The 25,293-nt window shown below is 36.6% G+C and overlaps 1 protein-coding gene across 1 annotated transcript; it reads right to left on the bottom strand.

The window, feature by feature from the left end:
• Positions 1 to 25,017, bottom strand: Scand3 (SCAN domain containing 3). Its single transcript, XM_027922148.3, is given in 5 exon segments — positions 1 to 1,993; positions 3,330 to 4,312; positions 4,315 to 4,812; positions 7,962 to 8,109; positions 24,083 to 25,017. Coding segments are annotated over 5 exon segments (3,966 nt in total). The 5' UTR covers positions 24,503 to 25,017; the 3' UTR covers positions 1 to 76.
• Positions 25,018 to 25,293: the final 276 nt, after the last annotated feature.

Here is a 25,293-nt window from a genome sequence, read left to right as displayed (position 1 = left end):
TAAAGTGCAATAGCAAATTCCTCACACTAAATGTATGCACATTTTGAACAACCATCTATATACATCAATAAAGTTTTTAATGTGATAAGTGAGCTTGTTTCTTGCTTGTTAATTTGTCTAATCTAGGTTGAATTGATGACAATGCTACTCTCAGGGGATAATGTATATTTAAACTGTTTCTATGTTTTGTTTTAATAACACTTAAAGTAGAGAATCCTGTTTCACAGAGGTATGTTGAAGGGAATAAAACAAGAGACTTTAAAGCAATTTCAGCGAGCTCAGGATATTCATTTTTAACTTTTATCCAAAATGAAGCAAGTGATGCTGTATTTTCAAACTTTATTTTCAATCCTTCATCAGTAGCCAGTTTCAACAACTTATCACGTAGGGTTATAGTTAAATTTAAACTATCTTTTGGGGAAAGAAATGGGTTTTGGATCCATGAATTTCCTATTCGTGGATCTTCTTTTGATGGAAAATAAAATTCAAGATATTCTAACAAATTTCTAAGATGTTCACTGATAACTTTTTTCAAATGTGCAATATCAAGATCATGACCTACTTCATTTATGAATGTTGTTAAATTATGGAACATATCATAACAATCTGTAGATACTCTGTTTTTCCAACTTTCTAACTTTTGTTTTTGTCCTTCAATCTTATCAGCCATTGAAAAACATGTTGTATTCTTTCCTTGCATAGAAGCATTAAGATCATTAAAAATACTGAATATATAAGACAAATAAGCAAGTCTGGCTATCCAATTCACATCTTTAAAAAGCTGAGACCAAACAGGTTTCTTGACTTGCAGAAACATTAAGAGTTCATTTCGTATTTCAAACATTCTTGACAAAATTTTTCCCCTTGACAACCACCGTATCTCAGCATGCAATAACAGTTGCTTATGATCAACTTCCATATTATCACATAATAAGGAGAATAATCTTGAATTCAATGCATTACATTTTACATAATTCACAATTTTTACTATGTCAGTAAGCACACTATGAAGTTCAGCTGATATTTTTTTCATAGCAAGACTGTCCTGATGAATGAAGAAATGTGTTGTTTTACATTCTGGTGCAAGTTCCTTGATCTGGGTAATCACTTTGGAATGTTTTCCTGTCATTGAAGCTGCAGCATCAGAGCATACTCCTACACAAAACTTAAATTCCAAGCCACATTTGTCAACAATATAATTCTTCACAGCTTCATACAGTTCTGAGCTAGTTGTGTTTATAGGCAGAGAGGCTGAAAAAAAGAATTCTTCCTTTATATCATCATCATGCTCAAACCTCACATAGACTAATAGGATTATCAGGTTGGCAATATCTCTACATTCATCAAGTTGTAATGAAAAATATTTTGCCAATTTTATTTGTTCTATGAGTTGATCTTCCATATCATTAGCCAGTTCCTGAATACGTCGAGCTATGGTGTCATTGGAAAGTGGTACTTGAGCTACCTTTTTTGCTGCAGATTCACCCAACATTTCCAAGCAAACTTCTTTGATGCAGTCTTTCACTAGTGTCTCAGCAATTGTGTATGGTGTTTTAGACTTAGCAACTGGAAGCGCTACTTTATATGAAGCCCGTAAAGCACTAATGTTTATATGAGAAACATTAAACACCTTCTTTGGTTGAGTTTTCAATTCACTACTCTTTTTTTCAAAGAATTCTTTTGGTTGAGAACTTATTTCTTTATGTTTCGAATATAAATGTCGCTTAAGTTTTGATGGTTTCATTGCTTCATTCGCCAGTACATCTCCACAAATAATACACTGTGGTTTTAGTACTTCTCCATCAATTACAGCTACAAAACCAAACTCAATGTATGAAGGATCATATTTCCGAGTAAAACTAGTATGAACTCTTTTGGTTTTCACTTCTTCAGCATGACTTCTATTGTTACTATTTCTTTTTTTACTACTTCTGTATTCAGAAAAGGTGTGTCTCTTCTTTACAAAAAAATCCAGTGAAGTTTGGTTCGCCATCTGCAAATTAAGATTAAAAATAAATAATATAAATATTACTTCCCTCTTTTAGTTAATAAATTCAAATAATAAACTCAAAACTAGACTTGATTAAAAAGATGATATTAAAATAAGTTATAAGATTTATGGATGCAGCTCAGTGGTAGAGCCCCTGCCCACTGCAGCCCTGCAGTGCGCCTGAGGCTGAGTTAAATCCCCAGTACTACAAAAATATAAAATAAAACAAAATTAGAAAGTTATAAAATAATGGGCTGCAACTGCAGCTTAGTGGTAGAGCACTTGCCTAGCATGTGTGAGGCGCTGGGTTTGATCCTCAGCACCACATAAAAATAAATAAAATAAAAGTATTGTGTCCATCTACAACTAAAAAATTTAAAAGCTTTTTAAAAAGTTATAAAATAAATGTTTACATTTTCTGAGCTTTATATCCGTTTGGGTTAATCCAACAAACTGCATGAAAAATATCAAACACTATAATGTGAACTTAATTGTGTTTGACTAGCATGCAACTCCCACCACCTTTGATCTTACTCAAACTGTTCTATACTCTATTCAGTAAGGCAAATTTATTAAACATGTGCTTGGATATTGTTGCAATGTCAAATCATTATAAATGTTTCTAATAATCTCAATTTTTATACTTATTTCATTATGGACTAGTAAAAACTGTTTGCAGATAATTACTGGTCTACAAGTCACACTTTTGAGTACCTCTGGCCTAAATCATGTGTAACCTCCATATTTCAAAACATTAGCTCTACCTCATAAAACTCCTGGTTTAAAACAATTTAGGTATTAAATCATGCTATTTAAGTCCTGCAACTGAACTCTTTCCTAGCACAAACCCATATTTTCAAATCAAATTCATTACTCTCACCCCTTCTAAATATGATTTAAAATGTCCTTTCTTAGCTAATGTTCCCACCCAAATTCACATATAATTGAAAAAAGTAGCATTAAATTCATTTATTCCCAATTCATTCTTCCATAGAAACATACCATCTGTCATATACACTATTTGTCCTCTTACTCTTAGCTTTTTCATCCCATGAGAAATGCCTGACACCAGACAGCTGTAAAACCCTAGAATAATAAACCAGGAAACACCTAAGGTTATAACCTCCAACTTGGGAAAAAAGGAAAAAAAAAAAAAAAAGCTGGTGGGAGGCATTAAAGCAATTTGCCTTTCTTTGAGGAAAAATATATTTAAGATGGTCAAAATGTGATTTGGTACACCTTGTCAAGTAATTCATATTCATAAATAATTATCCTGTTCACAGTAAAATATGAGGCTCTTACCCTGCTTTCATCTACAGTGGATATTCAAAACTCTTACCCAGTCTCCTACTGTGTCTGGTGAAAATGGTGTCTCTGATGACTTTAGCATTTTAGAAGGTTGAACAGCCAAACGTCTTTGAATCTCATTATGTTTCCTTTTCATTGAACTGGTCTCATGGCAAAGACTACAAGTTATTTGGTGACCACAGACCTCAGTCTCATGTTGAGAAGGCACTCCACAGATTGCATGGACATTTCCCAGACATGATGTACAACTATTGGCACCTGTGCATTCTTTTTCACAAACTACACAGGATAAAAATCTTAGTCTGCTTTCAGAAGGGTTTTTTTCAGCCATGTTAGGGGTAATAGAAAGATTTTCTTCAATATCACTACTATCTATTCCAGTCTCAATGTTTTCTTCATACTGGGCTCTTAAAGTATTTTCTAACTCTCTGTTGGCTTGATTTAATTCATTTTCTCTGTGCAATTTGGCAACAAATTCTTCAGTTAACTGAGAATGGGACAGGCCCAGTTTAGCTTCAGATCTGAATGTACCTTCACATGGAGTCTGCTGTACACCTCTGTGATAGGATCGGTTTTGGGTCATCTGAATGAACCACAAAAATTCAGTCCAGTGTGGAGAGTTGTTTGTTTGCATCCAGGAGAAGATTCTCTTTTGGATCTCATTAGTTTGTTCTATAGAACTTTGGCTTTGGCAGGCCTGAGCTTTCCCATGGACAATTTTCAATTCTGGACAAATATTACTGAGTTCACTGACAATCTGGCTTGAAAATTCCCTCCCATTGTTGGATTGTAAGACACTGGGTGCTCCAGTAATTGTAAAAATATCTAAAAGAGCATGTGCAACTTCCTCAGGCCTTTTAGACTTTAGTGATCGCAAAAAACTTAACTTTGTATGAAGGTCTTGATAATACATAATAAATTTATACTCCCCATCAGGATTCAATTGCATGTCTATGAGATCTACTTGGCATCTTGAGTTAACTTCCTTAATTTTTGATGTTAGAACTTTCTTGAGTTTTTCTGTTGGCATGGTTTACAGAGTGTGAGGTATAGCATTATAACTTCTTTTGTGATGTTCTTATATTTTGCTTGTAATTCTTTCTCCATGCGGGTACGTCCACCATGTCCAATGCTAAGATGTGTATCATGAAGAATGTCAAATAAGTCCTCACTGTGTAAATAATAACGTATTTTATCTGTTTCTCCATTTATAGCCTCAATCAGCTTCTCTTTTCCGTGTACGAGGTTAACATCAAATCTAGCCAAGCGACGGTAGTCAACTGATTCTTTTTTTGCTTTAGCTTTAGCCTCTTTTACTTCCCTTATTAATTGACAGTACTTTGCTTTAGAAAATATCTTAGTATTATTACTTTTGTTTTCTAGTAACATTGCTAAATTTCTGAAGAATCTTTTTCTCATGTTTTCTGATTCAATTTCTGCTTCATTGGTATGTAAGCTACTAATGTTATCATCACCCATGCTTTGAGACATCATGGAAAGCCACAAATATGACTCTACAATATAAAGGAAAAAATCAATTAGATTATTTGGGAATATAATTTAAAATATATATGTTGCTCAAATAAAAAGTTCTGATATAGTAAACAGTAGAAAGACAGTATGTGACTTATCAGAACAATATTCAGGGTAACCTTAAAGCACTGCTTTATATATAAAGCAGGTTATAAATTAATGTTGTGTCAATTTATTCACCATATAAGAACACTTTTTTGGCTGGAGAAACTCCAGCAATTGTATAGTTTGGATCTAGAATGTCCCCCAAAGTTTGTGTGTTGAACAACACGTTCAAGAAGCTGTTTGTGACAGACTGGATGACTTTGTTCTTTGTTTTTCTGTTTCCTGGAATGTACATTTTTTTTTTTTTTTTTTAAAGACAGAGTGAGGGTGGGGGGAGAGAGAGAGAGAGATTTATTTTTTAGTTTTTGGCGGACACATCTTTGTTTGTATGTGGTGTTGAGGTTCGAACCCTGGCCGCACGCATGCCAGGCAAGCGCTACCGCTTGAGCCACATCCCCAGCCCCATACATATTAATTTTTAAAAAATAAAAGCTATTTTTAAAAAAGCTCATGTGTTGAAAGCATGGTTCAGTGGTAGGCTTTTAGGCAATGATTGAATCACAAGGGCTCACATCAGTGGATTAATCCATTGATTGGAAGATGCACTACAGGGAGGTAAGATTAAAGGAAGTAGGTCACTGAAGGTGAAAGGGATTATATTCTCCCTGGAATCTCTCACTCTCCCTCTGCTTCCCAGCTGCTATGAGCTTTCCTCCTTTCACCATGTTGGTCTGCCTCATGCTTCATTTCAGGTCCACAGCAATAGAGACAGCTGACCATCTATCTGATTGAATTTTCTGAAACTGTGAGCCACAATAAATATTTCCTCCTTTGTTATTGTCAGGTTTTTTGGTCACAATGACAACAAGCTGACTAACACAGCAATATAGTGATACATTTTTTTGAAAACCCCAAACTACAACCACATTTTCTTTTATTCAATCAGGTTATATGGTACATCAATATCTGGGCTTAAATTCCAACATAATATGCTTATATCAGGGCTGGGGATTCGGCTCAAGCAGTAATGCGTTCTCCTGGAATGCACCGGGCGCTGGGTTCGATCCTCAGCACCACATAGAAATAAAATAAAGATGTTGTGTCCACTGAAAACTAAAAAATAAATATTAAAAAATTCTCTCTCTCTCTCTCTTTAAAAAAAAAGTATGTTCTGGAGACACTATTAGGAAGACTTATCTGATATTTAAAATAAAATAAAATAATATGCTTATATCAATTCCCTTTTAGGGCCTATGAAACTACAAATTTCATACAAATACCCTCACTACTAACTTTAATAAAGTAAGAGCAGCAAATGAGTCCAAATAAAAAATCTCTAATATTTTTAAATGTTTAGAATATTCACAATAACATAAACACTTAGAATACTTCAAACTTCAAACTTGGATTACTCAGTCTGAAGAAAACTATTTTGAAAAAATGAAAAAGAATAACCTGGAATTAGCACGTTGCCTCTATATCCCTATAGCCATCTCAAAGGTTAACACTGTTTATACTACCAATTTTCATTTGCATACCAAATATTGAACTAGTGGATTTAAATCATCTCACATGCTCAAATTTCCCAAACTCGGTTAATATTAATGATATATTACCGTGTGTTTTGGCCTCACCTAATTCTCAATAATTCCAATAAAACTTCTTTGATCGTTAAATTTAAGCTTACAGCAAATTCTCCTTTCCTGAGAAACAATCTATTCAAGACACACATAGCACTACAGCATTTTCTTTTTTAACTCATTCAAAGATAAAATTAACAAGATGCTAACTTTATAACAGGGATGACTTATTTCTCTAGTATCTTTTCAAAAGTGCTTAGTAGCCAGGGTGTGGTAGTGCATACCTATAATCCCAGCTATTGGGATAGCTGATACAGGATTGTAAATTCAATAGTAGCCTGGCCAATTTAGCCAGAACCCATTTCAAAATAAAAACTAGAAAGGGCTGGGGGTACAGCTCAGTGGTAGAGTGCCCTGGGTTCAATCCCTAGTACCAAACAAAAATGTGCTTAATAAAATTTGATTGGCTATCAGGCATGGTGGTCCACACCTGTAATCCCAATGGCTCAGGAGGCTGAGGCTTTGACAAGTTCAAAGCCAGACTCAGCAACTTATTGAGGCTCTAGGCAACTCAGTGAGACCCTGTCTCTAAATAAGATACAAAAAAGGGCTAGGGATATGGCTCAGTGGTTAAGTACCCCTGGTTTCAATCCCCAGTATCAAATAAATAAATAAATAAAATTTTGATGGATTAACTTTAAAATGACATGACAACATTCAAAAGTGCTATCTTAAAATGCAACTGAAAAGACCATTCTATAAACAGTATTTCTTTCCATGCTGATCCATATTGTGCCATGTTATGGAACTATGAGCTGAAAAGTAAGGAAAACAAGGATGAATTTGGGGAGGAAATGTAGGTCAATGTAAATGAGAATCAGAAGAATGTGAGCTCAAGAATTTGGAATCAATATTAAAAAGTCTAGGATAAACAAGAAACAGGGACTTGTTGGGCTGTAAGAGGAGAAAAACATTTTATCCATTATCATTTTAAAAAGTAATAATAACAGTAAATCCAGAACCAGGCCAGTCTAGGCTCCTGCCTCTACTACACATCACACTCTTTTAACAGACCTTAGAAAACTAATGAAAGTAGAATTCAGAAATTCTGTTCTCTTCAGTAGAATTCTAAACAGTATTTTCAAAACTTACAAGCCCTTATGTGACAAAAACTGGGAGTAGGGGATACAGCAATGAGATTTATTGTGACACTGACAAGTACTATTTATGTACAGAGGTATCTCTGATTTACCCACAGGTACTAAATTAACTCCATTGCAAAATATCCACGCAAAATCTTATGTTCAACTATTTTTGACATCATCACCTGACTGCTTAATTCAACTTATTTATTAATATTATACTGTACTGATTTTTTATCCTTGGTTTTTCCTTCAAGTACATTTCAGAAGCTGAAATACCATGAGTTTTGATAAACTTCTCAGTGACTAGCCCCTTTCTTCCTCGAGTCTCTAGCATCTTTCCCAGGCCTAAATTATCCTCACCGTTATCTTGAAGTAGATGTGGCTCTGGAGAATCACATTCCATTCTGTCTTCCATAGACTGCAGATGGGTACCTAAGGACTCCTTTGCAGAATCCAGAGGGATTATTTCTTCCATAAGAACTTCCTGCTCATATGTGCCTTGCGGGACCTGAGGACAAATAGGTACTTTTGGTAATTGATATGATTACTGCACAAATCATAGATAAACCTTAATACATTCTTCCACTGAAACAGAATGTTAAGAAGAAAGTCTTCATTGAAATCTTAAGAGGAGTCCAAGATAGTGGTTTGTTTTTTTAAAGCTGGAATTAATAAAACCAGAGCCTTAAAACAGAAACTGTCTTCATTGTATGGGAGTTAATACCATCCCTGTTCTGTTTGAGAAAACATGTAAATGTGTTTCAGTAAATTGATTTCATTAAGAATAAATATTTGGGGCTTGGGATACAGCTCAGTCAGTAGAGTACTTACCTCATATGCATAAGGCCCTGGATTCAATCCCCAGCACCACGAAAAAAAGAAAAAATGAAATGGTTTTAGCATTCATTCATGATTGTTGCCTAAATCAGTTTTTATATTGGGGGTTGCAAAATGGTGACTTCTTTTGAAATTCAATTTTCTGTCCTTTCACCTTCACCTGCCTTTTAAAAAAAGTTATTACTGTATCAGACTTATTTCCATCCTTAATCACTTTGATGCTCAGTGAGACGGTTTCTAAATAAAATACAAAAATAGGGCTGGGGATGTCACTCAGTGGTCTAGTGCCCCTGAGTTCAATCCCCGCTACCCCCTCTCCCCCCAAAAAAGAATAAATATTTTGGGGTAAGGAAAATTATCTAATAGAGATTAATGAGTTATTTAATCCAGGAAGGAATCCAACAGTTGAATAGGACAAAGGTGGAAAATATTAACCCAATGTATTATAGATGAGAAAAAAAAAGACAAAATTGGATAATTGCATTGAGTAGGAAAAAAAACATAATCTTCTTTTTGGTCATTTAGTATATGGCTTATAATTAAATATCCCTAGTTGTCCCAAAAATGTATTTATGGTTTTTAAAAAACCCATAATCCAATCAATATTTATGCATCATATTTAGCTATATTTCCTTTGCATCTTTTAATCAAAAGTAGTTTCCTACTTTTTATGACATTAAATTTGGAAGTCAGAGCCAGCTGTTAGAGAATATCCCCCATTAGGAGTCTGTTTGATTTGTTTCTTCACAAGTAGATTTTGGTTAAAACATTTTGGAAGAATACTATATAAGTGGTGTGTAGTTTCTGTGTCACATCACAAGGTACATTCTATGGGGTTCACTGTTGATAATGCTAAATCTGATCACTTGGTTAAGGTAGTGACCACTAGACCTATCCACTTGAAAAATAATTTGTCTCATTATAAATAATATCAGCCATAAGCTATGGGATAATATTTTGGGACAATGTGAATATTTTATTCCCCAATGGTTTTAGCATTCATTGATGATTGTAGCCTAAATCAGGGTTGCAAAATGGTGATTTCTTTTGAAATTCAATTTTCTGTCCTTTCTCCTTTACTTGTCTTTAAAAAAAGTTATTACTGTATCAGTCTTACTTCCATCCTTAATCACTTTAATACACAGACTGCATCAAATTTGGTCAGTGGAAGCCTCTTTAAGCTGCCTCCTACCTTATTCTGACATAATTCAACTAGTTTTGTTGTTGGGTTTGTTGTTGTTTTAGTATATCTCATGCAATTCAAGGCCCACATTTATTTTTCCTGTCCCAGACCTGGTTTCAACTATTTTTCCTGATTTTAGAGGACAACAGTGTTTAGTAGCAAAGACTCAGTAGAATGTAGGCTCATTGTTGATAAAGGATCATCACCTCTAGGCCCTTTCATGGCTAGAGCTGGTACATACATTTTCCAAAATATGATTTTAATGTCGTTTCAATGCCATAAGGTTTTCCTAGTTTCCACATTCTATTTTGTATCTTCTCTCACAGTTAAAAAACAAAATAGTTCAAAACAATGTAAATATATGTATTCATTTGTTCTAGCCTACAAAAAACACAGAACCACTTCCAAATTACATAAATTTTGTGCTGTAGGATACTTCCAACAACATACCTACTAGGTAAAAATCAACATGTTTGTAGATTATATATCCATAGGAAGCATCACACTAAGAATATATGTCAGAATACTGTGTTCAAGTCGCCTGAATAATTTTTATTTTGTTATTACTTTGAGATATAGTTGGGTTCATTTCTGTTTAATCATTTTGAATTTAATATATTTTAAAATACTTAAAACCTTTACATAGTATTAAAAAATCAAAATATATGTTCAGAGTAGTCTTCCTCATATTCATATAGCCTGCTCTCTACTCTCACTTATTCCCATAAAAAAATAAACATTATATGCAAATGTTTGCATGTATACATGTTTGCATGTATATGCATGTGTATGTACTTCTGTGTATATGTAATAGATACAAATCAAATACAATGCATTTATTTCTTCCATATTATATATACACTAGTATACATCTTTATTTTGTCATTTAATATAAAAATTTTGCTTAAAAATAATTTCATACCAATTCATAGATAATCTTGCTCACTCTTCTTTTGATTTGCCTAAGATCATATTATATTGATGTACATAATTTAATCAATTACTCATGTAACTGCGCATTTAGGTTGTCAACAATATTTTGTTTTTACAAATAATTCTGCTGTGAGAAACTATTTCTATGTTATTTCTTATTTGTAGACATGTATTTTCAAAGTAAATCCCCGGAAATTATATTGCTAGATCAAAAGATAAATGTATATTAGTCAGTGAAAAAAAAATCCCTTTTTAGGTGTTATACCATTTTGTAATTGTACCAGCAATACATGAGAGAACTTGCCTTTCCCAATCAGGCTAACAGACTCATCAAGCTTTTGAATTTTGCCAGGTTCATAGGTGATAAATGGTATCTACTTCAATATAATTTTGATTCACTTTTATTATGGCTGTGGTTGAAAGTTTTGTTGTATATTTAAGAAACTTTCTTTAGTTTATGAAAACGTTCGTATCTCTTGGCTGTTTTTTACTGCATTTATGTTGAGGAGATCAGCTTTTATTCATGATGTACTTTGCAAATATTTTTATCAATTTATTATTTTGACTGTGAGTTTTTGTCCTATAAAATTTTCATGTAGATAATTGCTACTGGATTTTGAGTAACTATACACACCCAAGTCATTCATGTTTTCTCCTACTTCCTGTACAATTAAAAATGAAAATATTAATCTCTGACACATTTTAAATTATAGTATATTAAGTATGAATCTAATGTTTCTTTCAAATTGACTATCCTTGCCAGGTCTGGTGATGCGCACCTGTATTACATCCAGCAGCTCAGAAAGCTGAGGCAGGAGCATCAAAAATTCAAGGCCAAACAGTGAGAACCTGTCTCAAAATAAAAGGGCCAGACCTGGTAGCCTATCCAGCCTGTAATCCAGCAGCTCCGTAGGTGAGCAGGTTCAAAGCCAGCCTCCGGAACCTAATGAGGCCCTAAGCAATACAAGATCCTATCTCTAAATAAAACATAAAAAAGGCCCGAGGATGTGGCTCAGTGGTTAAGCGTCCCTAGGTTTGATCTCCCCCAAAAATAAAAGGGCTGGGCATGCAGCTCAATAGTATAGAGCCCCTGTATTCAGTCCCCAGTACTGCTCCTCCCCAGAAGCTATCCTTTTGTCTTAGCATCACTTATTTCCCCTCCCCCATGATTTGGAATGGCATATTTACTGTATACCACATTTTCAGATAATATTGGGTCTGCTTTTATACTTTCTATTGTTTCATTTCATTGATCTGCTTCTTTGTGTGTCAAAATCAGCTTTATCCAAAGAGGCTTTATAGTACCATTAATATCTAGATAACACTATTTCCCAGACCATAAGTTTTCCTAGCAATTCTTTCACATTTATTTGCACATTTAAATAAAATTCATGTGTTTTAACCATTTTCCTTCCATAACTAAGCAATTAATTGTTTTTTTCTAACATAGTAGATAGAAAATCATTTTCTATTGTCTTTAAATTTTGAGTTCCAGACAGCACAGATTTCTGCACTGGCTGCATCCCATTAAGTTATTAGCTAATCCAGTAATCCCTTCAGAATTCATGTCAGTGGGCAATAGTTGATTGTTTCTTAATTTCCTTGGGTTCTGCTGACTTACTTCTTTATTATTTATAATTAGCAGGTGATTTCTCCTGGACTGTTATTTCACCTATTACACTAATGGTATGGATAAATAAGAAAAGAGTCAAAAGGAAAGGATATCACTGGTCATAAATAAGTTTATCTGACCGTAATATTAAGGGGGAAAAACGATATTATAGCTGACTTTGAAAAGTATTATTATTAAAATATTAAATCCCGTATTATTATTTTTTTAATGGTAGAGATTGAACCCAGGATACTCAATGAGCTGCATGCCCAGTCCTTTTTGTTTTTTATTTTGAGTCAGGGTCTAAGTTTCCCAGATAGGCCTTTAACTTGCAAAGCTTCTGCCTTACACTCCCAAATCTCTGGCATTACAAGATGTGCCACATGTCTGGCTGAACAGTCTATTCCAAATGATAAACATTTGAGTCAGATAGAAGAACTGGAACTTAAACCAACTGATTAGTAAGTTAATGAATACCTAAAATAAATGTTGTCGTTAATACAAAAGCATGTTAACCTTCAAATTATCCACATGACATTGTTATCCTAGTATTTGGTTAGGTTTCACTTTCTTCAGAAATCAGAAGAACCTGCTTAAATCTCTACTGTATTCCTTCTCAGCATTTTGTGTAATTGATTTACTAAATCTTTGTAAAATATAGGCCTGTAAATTCAGGTGTTATACCATCCATTGTTTGTGCCAAGTGAAGAAATGAAAGTCAGTGTACAACAGGGAATCTTGTAGTAATCTGGGAAGGATTACTAACAGCACACTGGCATAGTTGTGAATCTTTGTTGATCAATTAAGCAATAAGTAAACTGAAAGTAGTAGGCAAAATCTATTCAGAATCTCTGCCATTGTGAAATCTGGTGAACACTTCATGAAAAATGCATGTCCAATAACCAATAACTTCCTAAAGACTTCTTAAGAGCAGTCTCTAGGATTAATCACATCTTCATGATTAATTCTAATATTATAAGCAAGAGATGAAGTTTCTCAAAAAGAAAAGCTATTAACTTCCAAAGAACATAAATTTGGCTTTATATTCATTTGGTAAACTGTACAGTGAAAAGAAAATAGGCCTGGACACTTCAGTTTGAATATGATGTCCCTGCTTCCACCTCTGAGTGTACCACTTAAAATGGAAGTAGCCTGGCCATCATACATTCCTAACAATCTTGACTTCTTGCAAATAGCCTTAGAGAAACATTGCATTTTGGTCTGCCTTGACAAATGTTATTGAAGTCAAGCAAAGGAAAATAATTTGTTATACCAGTATATAAGATCTAGTGTTGAAAACTAATCAACCTATGCTCTGCACATAACTTGCAAAATCCAAGTGAAACAGCTTATCCTCTGGTGGCTTATGAATCAATTTCTGAATTTAGTTTTTAAATTTGGTTAATTCTGAAATTTTCCCTCACTAGCCTTGGCTTTAAAAAGTGATTTCCCATTCATATGACACAGAATTCTAATAATGTGCATATATGTCAAGTACCATAGCTATCATGCAGGAAACATTGTAATAGGATATAAATCACCTTTTTGAATTTAATTTTGTTGAAATATTATAGGCTTAGAGGAAAAAAAATACACAACTCACAAATGCAGAACTCAATGACTTACCACAAAGTGAACCACACAGGTCAAGAAAAGGAACATTACCAACATCTCAGAAAGGTGTCTTGTTGCCTAATGTCTTCTGCAAAAGTAACTATTATATTGACATCTATCACCACAGATTCATTTGCTTTTTGAAATTTACATAAACAGAGTAATGCAATATTTTGTCTGCTTCCTTTGGTTAACATTATGTTTGTAAAATTCATCCCCACTGTTGAATGTAGCAATTGTTCATTCATTTCCATTGTTGTATTCAGTTGTATAAATTTACTGCAATATATTCATCCATTTTATTTCTAATGGACATGTAAATTTTTGGCAATTATGATAATGCTGTTATATATTCTCTTACATGTCTTTAAATGTGAGGTATATTAGCTCATGGAGTATGATTAAGTATGTCAGATATTACCAAAGTAATCATAACAGTTTACTCCTAGTAATAAGCATTCCAGTAGCTAAACATCTTCACCAAAATTTAGTCATATTGACACTCTTAATTTATTAAATCTTTTCTGGTTGGAATAAAATAGTATGTCTGAATTTGCATTTTTCTAATTACTAATGATTGTTTATAATTTTGTTGGCCAATTGGTTATTATTTTTAAAAATATAGATATTCAAGTCCTTTGTTTATTTTTCTATTGGAGTATGTCTTTTATCCTATTGATTTGCTGTACTTTATAAATTCAGATATGACCTTTTTGTACATAATTTGGATCTGGCATAGGGAAAAATGAAATAAGTCTGTAAGACCTTAGTGTTTGGCAGTTTTGCCTTCATTAATGTCTGGACTGGTGTTGAGATTTTCAATATTAAGAAGTGATAAATTAAGCAATAGAAAATAATTCCATGGCAAATTCAAACAAATCAAATCTGTTTAAAAAAATATGTAACTTTAAGTCCATAGTTATAATGCAAAAGAAGTTACCATGAGTTCAAATATCAATTATAATGCACAGGTAAATTCTTAACCTTGCCTTAGAAATATTATTCATTGATCAATTTAAATTACAATTCTTGGAATGAAGTTGTGATACATCCCAAATTACCAATAAAATATTGCTGACCTACATGTACTGATTTATTTAAGCTATCTAGCTAAAGTTTACCAAATCCTTATTTGTGCAACATTGAAAAGAAATGGCATATTAAAAAAAAAAAAAATCAAATGTGGGGCTGGGGTGATAGCTCAGTGGTAAAGTGCTTGCCTAGCACATGTGAGGCCCTCAGCACCACATACAACTGAATAAATAGAATAAAGGTATTTAAAAAAGTTCGTTCCTTTTTTAAAAAAGAAAAAAAACAAATGTTATCCTATATTTGACAATAAAATGTATTTATTTAATTTTTATGAATTAGGAAAGATAATAATTTAGATGGTTAACTTGTATATCAGTGACATATTATTTTCTATGCTAAATACTGAAATGGGGTTTCTCTTTTTAAAAAGAAAAAAGGAAGAAGAAAAAAAAAAAAGGAAAACAGTCCATACCAGTAATTCAGGTAATTAGTGAAAATTGTACTGCTTTAAAATGTATAGTAGAGGGCTGGGGCTGGGGCTGGAGCACAGTGGTAGAGCACTCGCAGAGCACATTCGAGGCCCTGGGTTCAATCCTCAGCATCACATAAAATAAATAAATAAAGGTATTGTGTCCAACTACAATTAAAAACAAAATTAAAAAATAAAAATAAAATGTATAGTAGATCAAAGATAACTTTATACTCATCAACAGTATTGTCATGCTAATATTGTCACACTGGTCTTCCAAAATGTACCCTCAACTGAATAAAGAAGTTTCTGAAATGATTTTGGTATGCATAGGTGTGGTAAGCCATTGTTATAGATCGTGGCCGCCATTAAAAGATGGCGCCGGCTTCCACTGTGGCCTGTGGTAAACAACTCCTTTTATGGAGAGATTGGCACGCAATCCCTTACCACTCTATGAGAGAGATCCACATGGCGGCTTGGGATTGGGCTGCGGGGGGCTTTATTATGCTGTGCTTGGGTGTGTCGGGTGCGGGCGCTAGAAGATGATACATGACTCAAGGCCTGAATAAACTGCTGAAAGAAGAATCCTGTGTCGTGTCTTCCTTGCTGGCGAGGGGTCGCGACACTTGGTGGCCCGCACGGGGAATTAATATTCCTCGAACCCAGGATCCAGAACTTTCAGCAGTCAGGGTGGTGCACCGGTAAGTTCCCAGGTAAGTGGGAATCCGCAAGCTAATAGCGGGACGCTCCTCTGTAGAAAAGGAGAGAGCGGGGATTTTTGTACTTTCACTTTCTTTATAGCTCTGAAAACATTATGGGCGCTACCTCTTCAAGCCCAATTTTGTTGGCCCTAGATGGGTTGCTACGTTCAAAGGGACTTAAGGTAAAGCAGAGTACTTTGTAAATGTTTTTGAGAGAAGCTGATATAGCGGCTCCTTGGTTTGCCTTTTCAGGGAGTCTTACGATTCCTAGCTGGGACAAATTAGGGAAAGATCTAGATTTCGCTCGTGAGCAAGGCACCTTAGAGGGTGGTGTTATACCACTTTGGAAGTTAGTTAGAGGATGTATAGTAGATAGTAAATGCCAAGAAGCTGTGAGTGAGGGTCAAGCTGTTCTTGAGCAAGTACATGAGGAAAAATCTGAAGGATCACATAGTGAAGTGGCAGAGAGTATTAAGAGTAAGAGTAGTGAGAAGGCAAAAGAGCCTGAAAATAAAAATAGGAGAAGGCTCTACCCAGTCTTGACCAAATTAAAAACGCCTGAGAACACAAGCGACTCAGAGAGTTCTGAGGACCTTGATATACTGCTACAACAACTACGCAAGATAAAAATGAAGAAGAAGAAAAAGGAGATACAGGGCACGCAGGCCTACTGTAAGAAGGGGAAGGGATCTAGTATCAGTCAACAAAACTCTGAGGAGGAGGAGGTAGAATATCTAGAAGAAGATATGGTGCCGGTTGCCCCACCCCCGTATGTTGGGGGGAGCCAAGGTTCCGGGAGATCTTTTCATGCGCAGGTTTGGAGGACAGTTAATACAGGTATGGGAATTGCATACCCCGTATTTCAGGACAATAACAGGGGAAGATATCATGAGCCTTTAGACTTTAAGATAGTTAAAACCTTGGCAGAATCTGTCCACACTTATGGCATGGATGCCGCTTTCACCCTTACTCAGGTGGAGGGACTTACTAGATTTTGCATGACTCCTTCAGATTGGGCTAGTCTAGTCCGTGCTTGTGTTTCCCCAGGGAAGTACTTGGATTGGAGAGCATTTATGCTAGAGGGTGCAGTAGAGCAAGCTGCCCAAAATCATGCAGCGGGACGCCCTGCCTGGGATAAGGATATGCTTTTGGGGCAAGGCAGGTTTGCTAATCAACAAACAGGATACCCCCCCAACATTCACACCTTGCCAAGATCATTCTTGGGAGAAACATCAGGTCGCTAAAGGTTTCTCTCTTTCCCCCTCTCTTAAAAGATACTTGTATAATTCTTCCAACAATAATTCCTCTATAGGAGCAGGTTGGTCTTGGTTTCAATGGTTGATTTCCAATGAAAAGGGAGCCACAGCTGATATTTCCGCTTTGGCTCAATTACGAGGAGTCCAAAGTTGGCTGTTTAATGTTTCTGGCATTACCCAAGACTCAGGGCGAGGTAGGAGGCTTAAAATTTCTGCAAATAATTCACAATTATCTAATGCTACATTACCCTCCGCAGCAGTCTGTCTCCAATCTCCGTTCCTGTTTATTTTGGCTAATGATACACCACAGGGGATGCTTAATTGTTCTAATGTTACCTGCTATTTGTCTGAGTGTTGGAATGGCTCCTGGACTATGGCAGTGATTATGAAAATTCCAACCTTTGTCCCGATCCCGGTTACTGCAGATCCAGAATCTTTTCCTATAGTTGCACTGATTAGAGCCCATAGAGATTTTGGAATTACGGCAGCTATAGTGACAGCTGTGGCGGTATCTGCTGTTGCAGCGGTTACAGCTGGAGTAGCCATGGCCAGCCAGGTACAAACTGCTGCCACTATTAATCAGGTTATTCAACAAACATCCACCATACTTGAATCTCAAAGTAGAATTAATCAACACATTTTATCTGGGATTCTGGCTGCTAATCTAAGGATAGATCTGCTTCAAGCTCAGGTTGAGGAGTTGTCTAATCTAGTACATTTGGGTTGTGTCGATCAACGTGCGCATTTATGTATAACCTCTGTCAGATTTAATAATTCCAGAAATGCCTCCTGCATCATCGGAGAGTATCTATCCGGAACCTGGTCCATGGAAGCAGAAAACTTGATCCAGTCTCAACTAACTCAGATTGCTGTTTTGAATAGTACCCGTGTCGAACCAGTGACTTTGGGTCAATTCACCAGTTGGCTATCCTCTGCTTTTTCCTTCTTTAAGGAATGGGTGGGAGTGGGCATTTTTGGTGCTATGTGTTGCTTCAGTGTTGTGCTTTGTTTGTGGCTTCTCTGTCGCCTTAAAACTCGCCATGCACAAGAGAAGGCTATGATCATACAGGCTCTTGCGGCCTTGGAAAATGGCATTTCTCCACAAATCTGGCTTGCACATCTTAAACAGTGATTTCTGGGCAGGGCCATTGCACCCCAAGTTAGTTTCACATTGCACTGGGATTGGCATGTCCCAGTGCTGAATAGCCCTTGCACTCTGCAGGTCTTGTTACCATTGCACGCAGATGGGTTTCAGGACTGGTCTTTCTTCTCACTACAGACTCTTTACCTTCCTCTGGGGCTTAGGGATTGTGTTGCCAACTTAAATTTTGTTATTATTACCAGGCTACCTGTGTTATCCTACTTCTCGCCGTCGTCACGATGCAGGATGTGAGGCAAAGCACTGCACTTGAGTGAGCCCTCAACGGACCTCAAGGAAAGCATGTCCTATTGCATGCGGGTTTGACGTCCACGCCCCGCCCTACGAAAAAAGGCGTCGGCTGATATGGGATCAGGTCTGGGGAAGGCGCCTCCTTAGGACTGGACCATACATTGCAGCCACTTCTGCACAGTGGGATAGGACCTCTACTTTCGCCTGCATTGTTATATAAAATAGAAGGGGGAACTGTGGTAAGCCATTGTTATAGATCGTGGCCGCCATTAAAAGATGGCGCCGGCTTCCACTGTGGCCTGTGGTAAACAACTCCTTTTATGGAGAGATTGGCACGCAATCCCTTACCACCCTATGAGAGAGATCCACGTGGCGGCTTGGGATTGGGCTGCGGGGGGCTTTATTATGCTGTGCTTGGGTGTGTCGGGTGCGGGCGCTAGAAGATGATACATGACTCAAGGCCTGAATAAACTGCTGAAAGAAGAATCCTGTGTCGTGTCTTCCATGCTGGCGAGGGGTCGCGACACATAGGGATTAGTATTAAAAAACAGTACACAGTAGAGAAAATTTTCTTGGCCTACCTAACATTAAAGTATCATATCTTAGATTATATAATAAGTTGTTTTTTTGTTTATTTGAATTCTACAGATCAGTGGAAAACAAATAACACAGGTGTACTCACCAGGTGGAACAAGATACTTAAAGGATTAAACGTGTGCCAATGATAGAAATTACTCTGCTGCATGGTTGTAAGACAGTGGAGTAAATATTGTTATACTCATTAGAAATGTACATATTTCCATTAAGTTAGAACTAACTTATAGCAGCTCAAATACAGTTTTAAAATTTAAAAAAATTTTTTTTTTTTTTTGGTACTGGGTATTGAACCCAGGGGCACTCTACCACTGATCTAAATCCCCAACCTTTTTTTTTTTTCCTAATCTTGAGACAGGGTCTAAGTTGCTTAGGACCTTGCTAAATTATTGAGGCTGGCCTCAAATTTGGGATCCTGTCTCAGCCTTCCAATTCGCTAGGACTACAGGTGTGCACCATTGCACCTGGCCAATAGAGTTGATTTTTGTCACATAATAAACATTCAGAAGTAGTTGGTGGCACTGCATCACTTACCTAACAGTTTTGACAGGAACCCCGTCTTTATATTTCTGCTTTGCCATTTTTAACATATTGGTACTACTTCTCATATTCATCATCAACTTAATGGTCACAAGATGGCTACCAGAGGAAGTCAGATAAAGTGAAACTAAACACATCTGTTACATTTTATCAGGAAAGTAAAAGCTTCCCCAGAAAACATATTTAGTTCTTTCTGTCCATAACTATGCTGAATGGCTAACACTAGTACAAGAAAGGCAGGAAGAGAATTTATATAGGTATATTACCAGCATGAACAAACCCAACATTTTGTTAGGACAACATGATGGAGAGAATACATACTGGGTTGGCAGCTAAAACTATCCATTAGTGGTTATTTCCCCCTCTCAGAAATTACACAAAAACAAGAAAAATGAGAAACACTTAAGCAAACTTAGTCTTCAACAAGACTAAGAGATATTCATAAATCCTAAGCCATATAAAAACTATCAAATATGATCAGAATACACCTGCAAATGTTACTTGGGGAACTGACCAAACACCAACTCCTACCAGTGGCTGCATTTTTCAACAAAGCTAGAAGAAATTATAAAGTAATAGGCACATACTAACAGAAAAAAAAGTTTATTTGAAACAAAAGAAAAAGAGGTGCTGCTAGAGGTGAGAAACTGCCTTAGAGGCATAAGTGCTATAATGTAAGACTCTCCTAAAAGAACATGCTTTCTGTAAAACTGCACAAAAATAACAGGATTCATGAGGAAAATAAGGTAAAGGATGAACTGTCTAAAAACTAAATTGTTACTGGAACATGAATCAAACTATAGCAACTTCAGTAAAAATACAGTTTGCTCAAAAATATATTAAATAAAGAAATATTACATAGCATTTCATCTTAGAAAGGTGATGGTATCTTGTTAGAAATAGGTGTAAGGAAAGGGCAAGGGTAGAGAGATACTATCTTCATAAGTTGAAGAAGCATTTGCACACTTTCCAAGAAACAGTAATTATTTTGGCTCATCATCTTGTTTTTATTTCTTTAGCACTGACTTATAAAAAGATATCCAGTTTTTAAAATATTTTCTTTCCGTCATAAAGAAGCTCTTTCTATGGCTCCAAATGCTATGAAGTACAAACTTGCTATGTTCTGCACTGTGGTCATTATCTTCCATCCACTGCAACCATTTTTCTATCATAACTTAGAAGTGGAAAGGGCTTGAGGAGCAGCTTGATGAATTGCATCTTCTTCTTCCCCACACCTTTCATGTGTGCCTCAGCAAATAACTTGTAGCTCTTGTACAGAAAGATCCTTGGCAGTAGTTCCTTAATATCTTCAGTCTCAACTTCTTTAAATTTAACCTCGTTTGCAGTAGCAATACAATTTGATTTGATTTGGGAGACAATTTTTGGAAAGCTAAACACCTTGGAATCATGTATTAAATCAGGAAGAATTCTATGTCATACCCCATGCAAGCAAGATTTTGTGAGATTGTTCTAGACCTCTCCAATAATACCAGTCACAAGTTTAATATTGACTCAATCCCAGAATTCAGAAATTGTTTGGGTATTATCCCCTTTACAGATACAATTAACATCTTGAATGTTCACCTCAAATAACACGCTTTAAATTCTGCAATCACACCCTGATCAAGGGACTGGACTAAATAATTTGCATTAGGAGGTGAAAAGAGAATTTTGGTATTTGAAGAAAAAGCTCAGCAACTTCTAGAGGGTGGCATGGTGTATGATTGACAATTCTAAGAATTTTATTTTACTTCATTTTTATTTACTTATTTATTTTTTGGATTGAACCCAGGGGTGCTTTACCAATGAGCCACATCCCCAACCCTTTTTATTTTTTGAGGTAGGCTCTTACTAAATTGCTTAGTACCTCACTAAATTGATGAGGGTGGCTTTCAACTTGTGATCCTCCTGCCTCAGACTCTCAAGCTTCTGGAATTACAGGCATGTACCACCATACCTGGCTAAAAATTTCAAGACAAATTTTTCCTCTTAAATATCTTATTTTTTGATACATGGATTGAACTTAGGGGCATTTACCGCTGAGCTACATCCCAGTCTTCCCCGCCCCACCCCCACCCATCCACCCCCCCACTCCCCACCCCCACCCCCGCCGCCTTTTGAGACAGGGGTCTCACTAAGTCGCTTGGGGACTCACTAAATTGCTAAAGCTGGCCTCCAACTTGCAATCCTTCTGCCTCAGCCTCCAGAGTCACTGAGAATACAGATATGCACCACCACATCCAGCTCCTCTTAAATATTTTATAGAAGCATCACCCAGAAAATCAATAAATATCTGCCCTGTCATCCAGCTTCTCTTGCTAGACAGCTTGTGGGTTGACAAAGGAATAAAAAACAAACAAAAAAACCAAAAAAAAAAAAAAAAAACAGGCTTTAGCTTTACATCTCCAGTGGCTTCACAGCATTATAGTCAGTTGAATTTTTGTAATCTTAAACCCTGGAATTCCCATTTCTCCCAAAGAAAGACCCTTGAAGGCATTTGCTTCCAGTAGAGACTAGTTCATCAAAATTGAAAATCTAGTCCAGGCTGTAGCCCCCTTCAGCAATAAAATTTCCTAACACTAGGGGAAATTTCTTTGCAGCTTCTTCGTCTGCACTCACAGCTTCACCAGACAACTTATCATTGTGGAAAACATAACCATCACTAAATCAGCCACTACTTATGGTAAATGAAGATACTTCTGCAGGATTTTCAGGTGTTATCTTAAGACCTTCATATATTGTTAAAACTCTCTCTTTAATTTTGAGAAAGGATGTACCCGATTGCTTCTTGTTTGGTATTCAACCCACATGTGTAGCCAATGTTCCATTTTTTCCATTTCTTTATGCCTTGTTCTAGCAGATTTTATAGCACTGGCAGTTTTTCCAGCTAGATAACTAGCTAAATAACTTTCTTTTATTTTCCAAGCATTGATTCTAATTATACACTTTACCTCCTTATGACACAGGACACATCACAGGTTCTTTCAAAATGTTATAATTTCAAGCTTTTCTTCAGTTAAATTTTTTCTTCTTTTATACTCACTAGCAGAAATTTATCACCAGCATGCTTCTGAGGCACTTGCAAACCCTTTTGCTTGCTCATTTTCTGGAATACAAAAAATTTTAACAAAAAACGCACAAAGATGGGAACCATGCAAACAACTACTTCCAAGACAAGACAGTGTGGCCAAGAGCTCCAAAAGGAAGAATGGGGGTAGAAGGTTAGGGGGATGAGGCATTGTGTACAATATTGTATGTCTTTATGTATTCAGCTACAATCAGATAGTTTGTTTGAATTCAGCTGTTCTTATTTGATGGCCCCAAACACCAACTTGCTGGGAAAAGTAATGAATGAACCAGCATAATTTCAGCATAATAATTACTCATTTACAGCATTATATTAATCTCATATGAAAGATTCTACATTCCAGAAACACATTTTTCAATAGATTATACTGTATATAGAAAAACATGAACATATTATGGATGTCATCATTATAAAAATGTAAAGATGCCTGGCAATAGCTATAATGTTCTAAAATCACCTTCATATCAGGCAAATTCTGTTAAAAAATAACACTAGTGTAATGGTAACAGTCTTCTAAAATTCTTCTAAAAAGAATACTTCACTCAAAACACTTCACATACCAATATTAGGTACTGGGGAAAAAAAAAAAAACCCTAGGAAAGGCAACTAATCTTTTCATTGCGCAGATGAAGATATTAAAGTCCCAGAGAAGGTGTAATATGCCCAAGGCTACACAGCTAATTAGTGAAGCAACTTATCTTTTAATTGTATAAATGAAGGCATTAAATTCCCAGAGGCAATGGGAAATGCCAAAGGTTACAGAGCTAATTAGTCACAAAGCCAGATCTTGTGATTCACTGTGTTTCCTCATATTTCCACTACGTGAGGCTACTTCTCAGTTTGTCTCTCCTAGAAGATATTCCTCATACTCTTATGCTGATTTATTTTCATGTGATAAAAATAGTGGACTTCATAATAAGAAATGGCTTCACAAGATATTAATGCTTATTTTACAATTTTTCCTAATGTATTTGTTCAATCTCACAGTCATTAAATTTTCCACTGGTAAGCAATAGATCAAGGATTCACATTTGGTTAAGTAATCTACTTATTTGGATCAGCTCTCATTTACACAAAGGCTGTTATAAACATAATATCCAGCTGGTGACCAAATAAGAAATAATACCCCAAACCAGAATTTGCAGCCACCAGTGCGGTGTTAAGTCCACTTACTATATTCTGGACCTCTGCACCCAAATTCTCCGTTTAAGATGGCACCTCCAATTTCTCACCTGCTGTCTAGGTTCATCAAGTTCCCTCTCCAAATCTTCCAGCATAGTTACCACCTCCTCTCCACTCTCAGGATTATGCTCATGTACCCACGCCTGGAGCTCTTCAGGCAGAATGGTCAGGAACTGCTCCAGCACCAACAATTCCAGGATCTGCTCCTTGGTATGTATTTCTGGGCTCAGCCACTGGCAGCAAAGTTCCCGCAGTTGGCTCAGAGCTTCCCTGGGCCCAGGGGTCTCCTGATAGCAGAACTGCCTGAAGCGCTGACGAGAGCGTTCCCTGGTATAAGACAAATCCCTCTGTTGGCAGGACTCCTTATCCCAAATATGGTCTTCTTCTTTAACCTTTACTTTGATAATCTCCCCTGGTTCCTCTAAAACCTGGCCAGCCAAGGCTGGGAGGATCCTAGAGGATGTCTCCATCCTGAGCTTAGACGGCTCAGGGAAAGGCTATTTACAAAAGTGGTCTAAGCAGAGGGGGGATTTTACCTGAGCTCTTTTTTCTTTGGTCACGAAAACGTTCGATATAAGAAAACACTTAAGGAAGAGCAATCACAGAGGCAGTTTTAAAGGATTTGTTTACGTCGCAACACAGGACAGTTACTAAAACAATTCCATTGAAAGTGAAGTCATCCTCTGACAAGACCGTAAATGATGAGCGTACAACTACTCACTAAAGCTGCAGGATCACAAATTGAGCGACAGGATACTTGCGAAATGGAAAACTGATTTTATCTCGGACACTTTGGCCCTAAATAAAGCCTACGAAAAGGAAATCAGAGAGAACGTCGCGAGGAAGACCGGAGCTCCCAGAAGCCTGGCCCAGAGAGGACAGGGGCTCCTTCCACACCACGAGCTGCCTGAGGAGGAAGCTCGATTGCCGCCACGCTCAAGCTCGTTTCTCCCTTCCACAGCTTCCACCTCTGAGGCGCTCACACTGAAATGCAAGGACGTGGGGGGCGGGGGGCAGGGCGGAGGCGGATGGTCCACGAACACTCCAGCCTCGGGGCCAGCGTGTCTCCGCCCGGCGGGTGAGTCGGCCTCACTTCCGGTCCGCTCTAGGATGCCAGGTGGTGCGGTCATCTCAGTGGTTATAGTAGCTGGTTCTGGTCGAGGAGGGTAGTACCCCGGAAGCTACAGAGAATTACCTCTGGAGCCACCCCGTTATCTGTAATCCTAGTGAAAAGAATTCCACGCGTGAGTGGTGCTGTTAT

This window comes from Marmota flaviventris, chromosome 6 (genome assembly GCF_047511675.1).
Source record: "Marmota flaviventris isolate mMarFla1 chromosome 6, mMarFla1.hap1, whole genome shotgun sequence".
Taxonomy (NCBI): domain Eukaryota; kingdom Metazoa; phylum Chordata; class Mammalia; order Rodentia; family Sciuridae; genus Marmota; species Marmota flaviventris.
The sequence above is the reverse complement of the archived record's forward strand: the minus strand, read 5'-3'. Positions and strand labels throughout refer to the sequence as shown.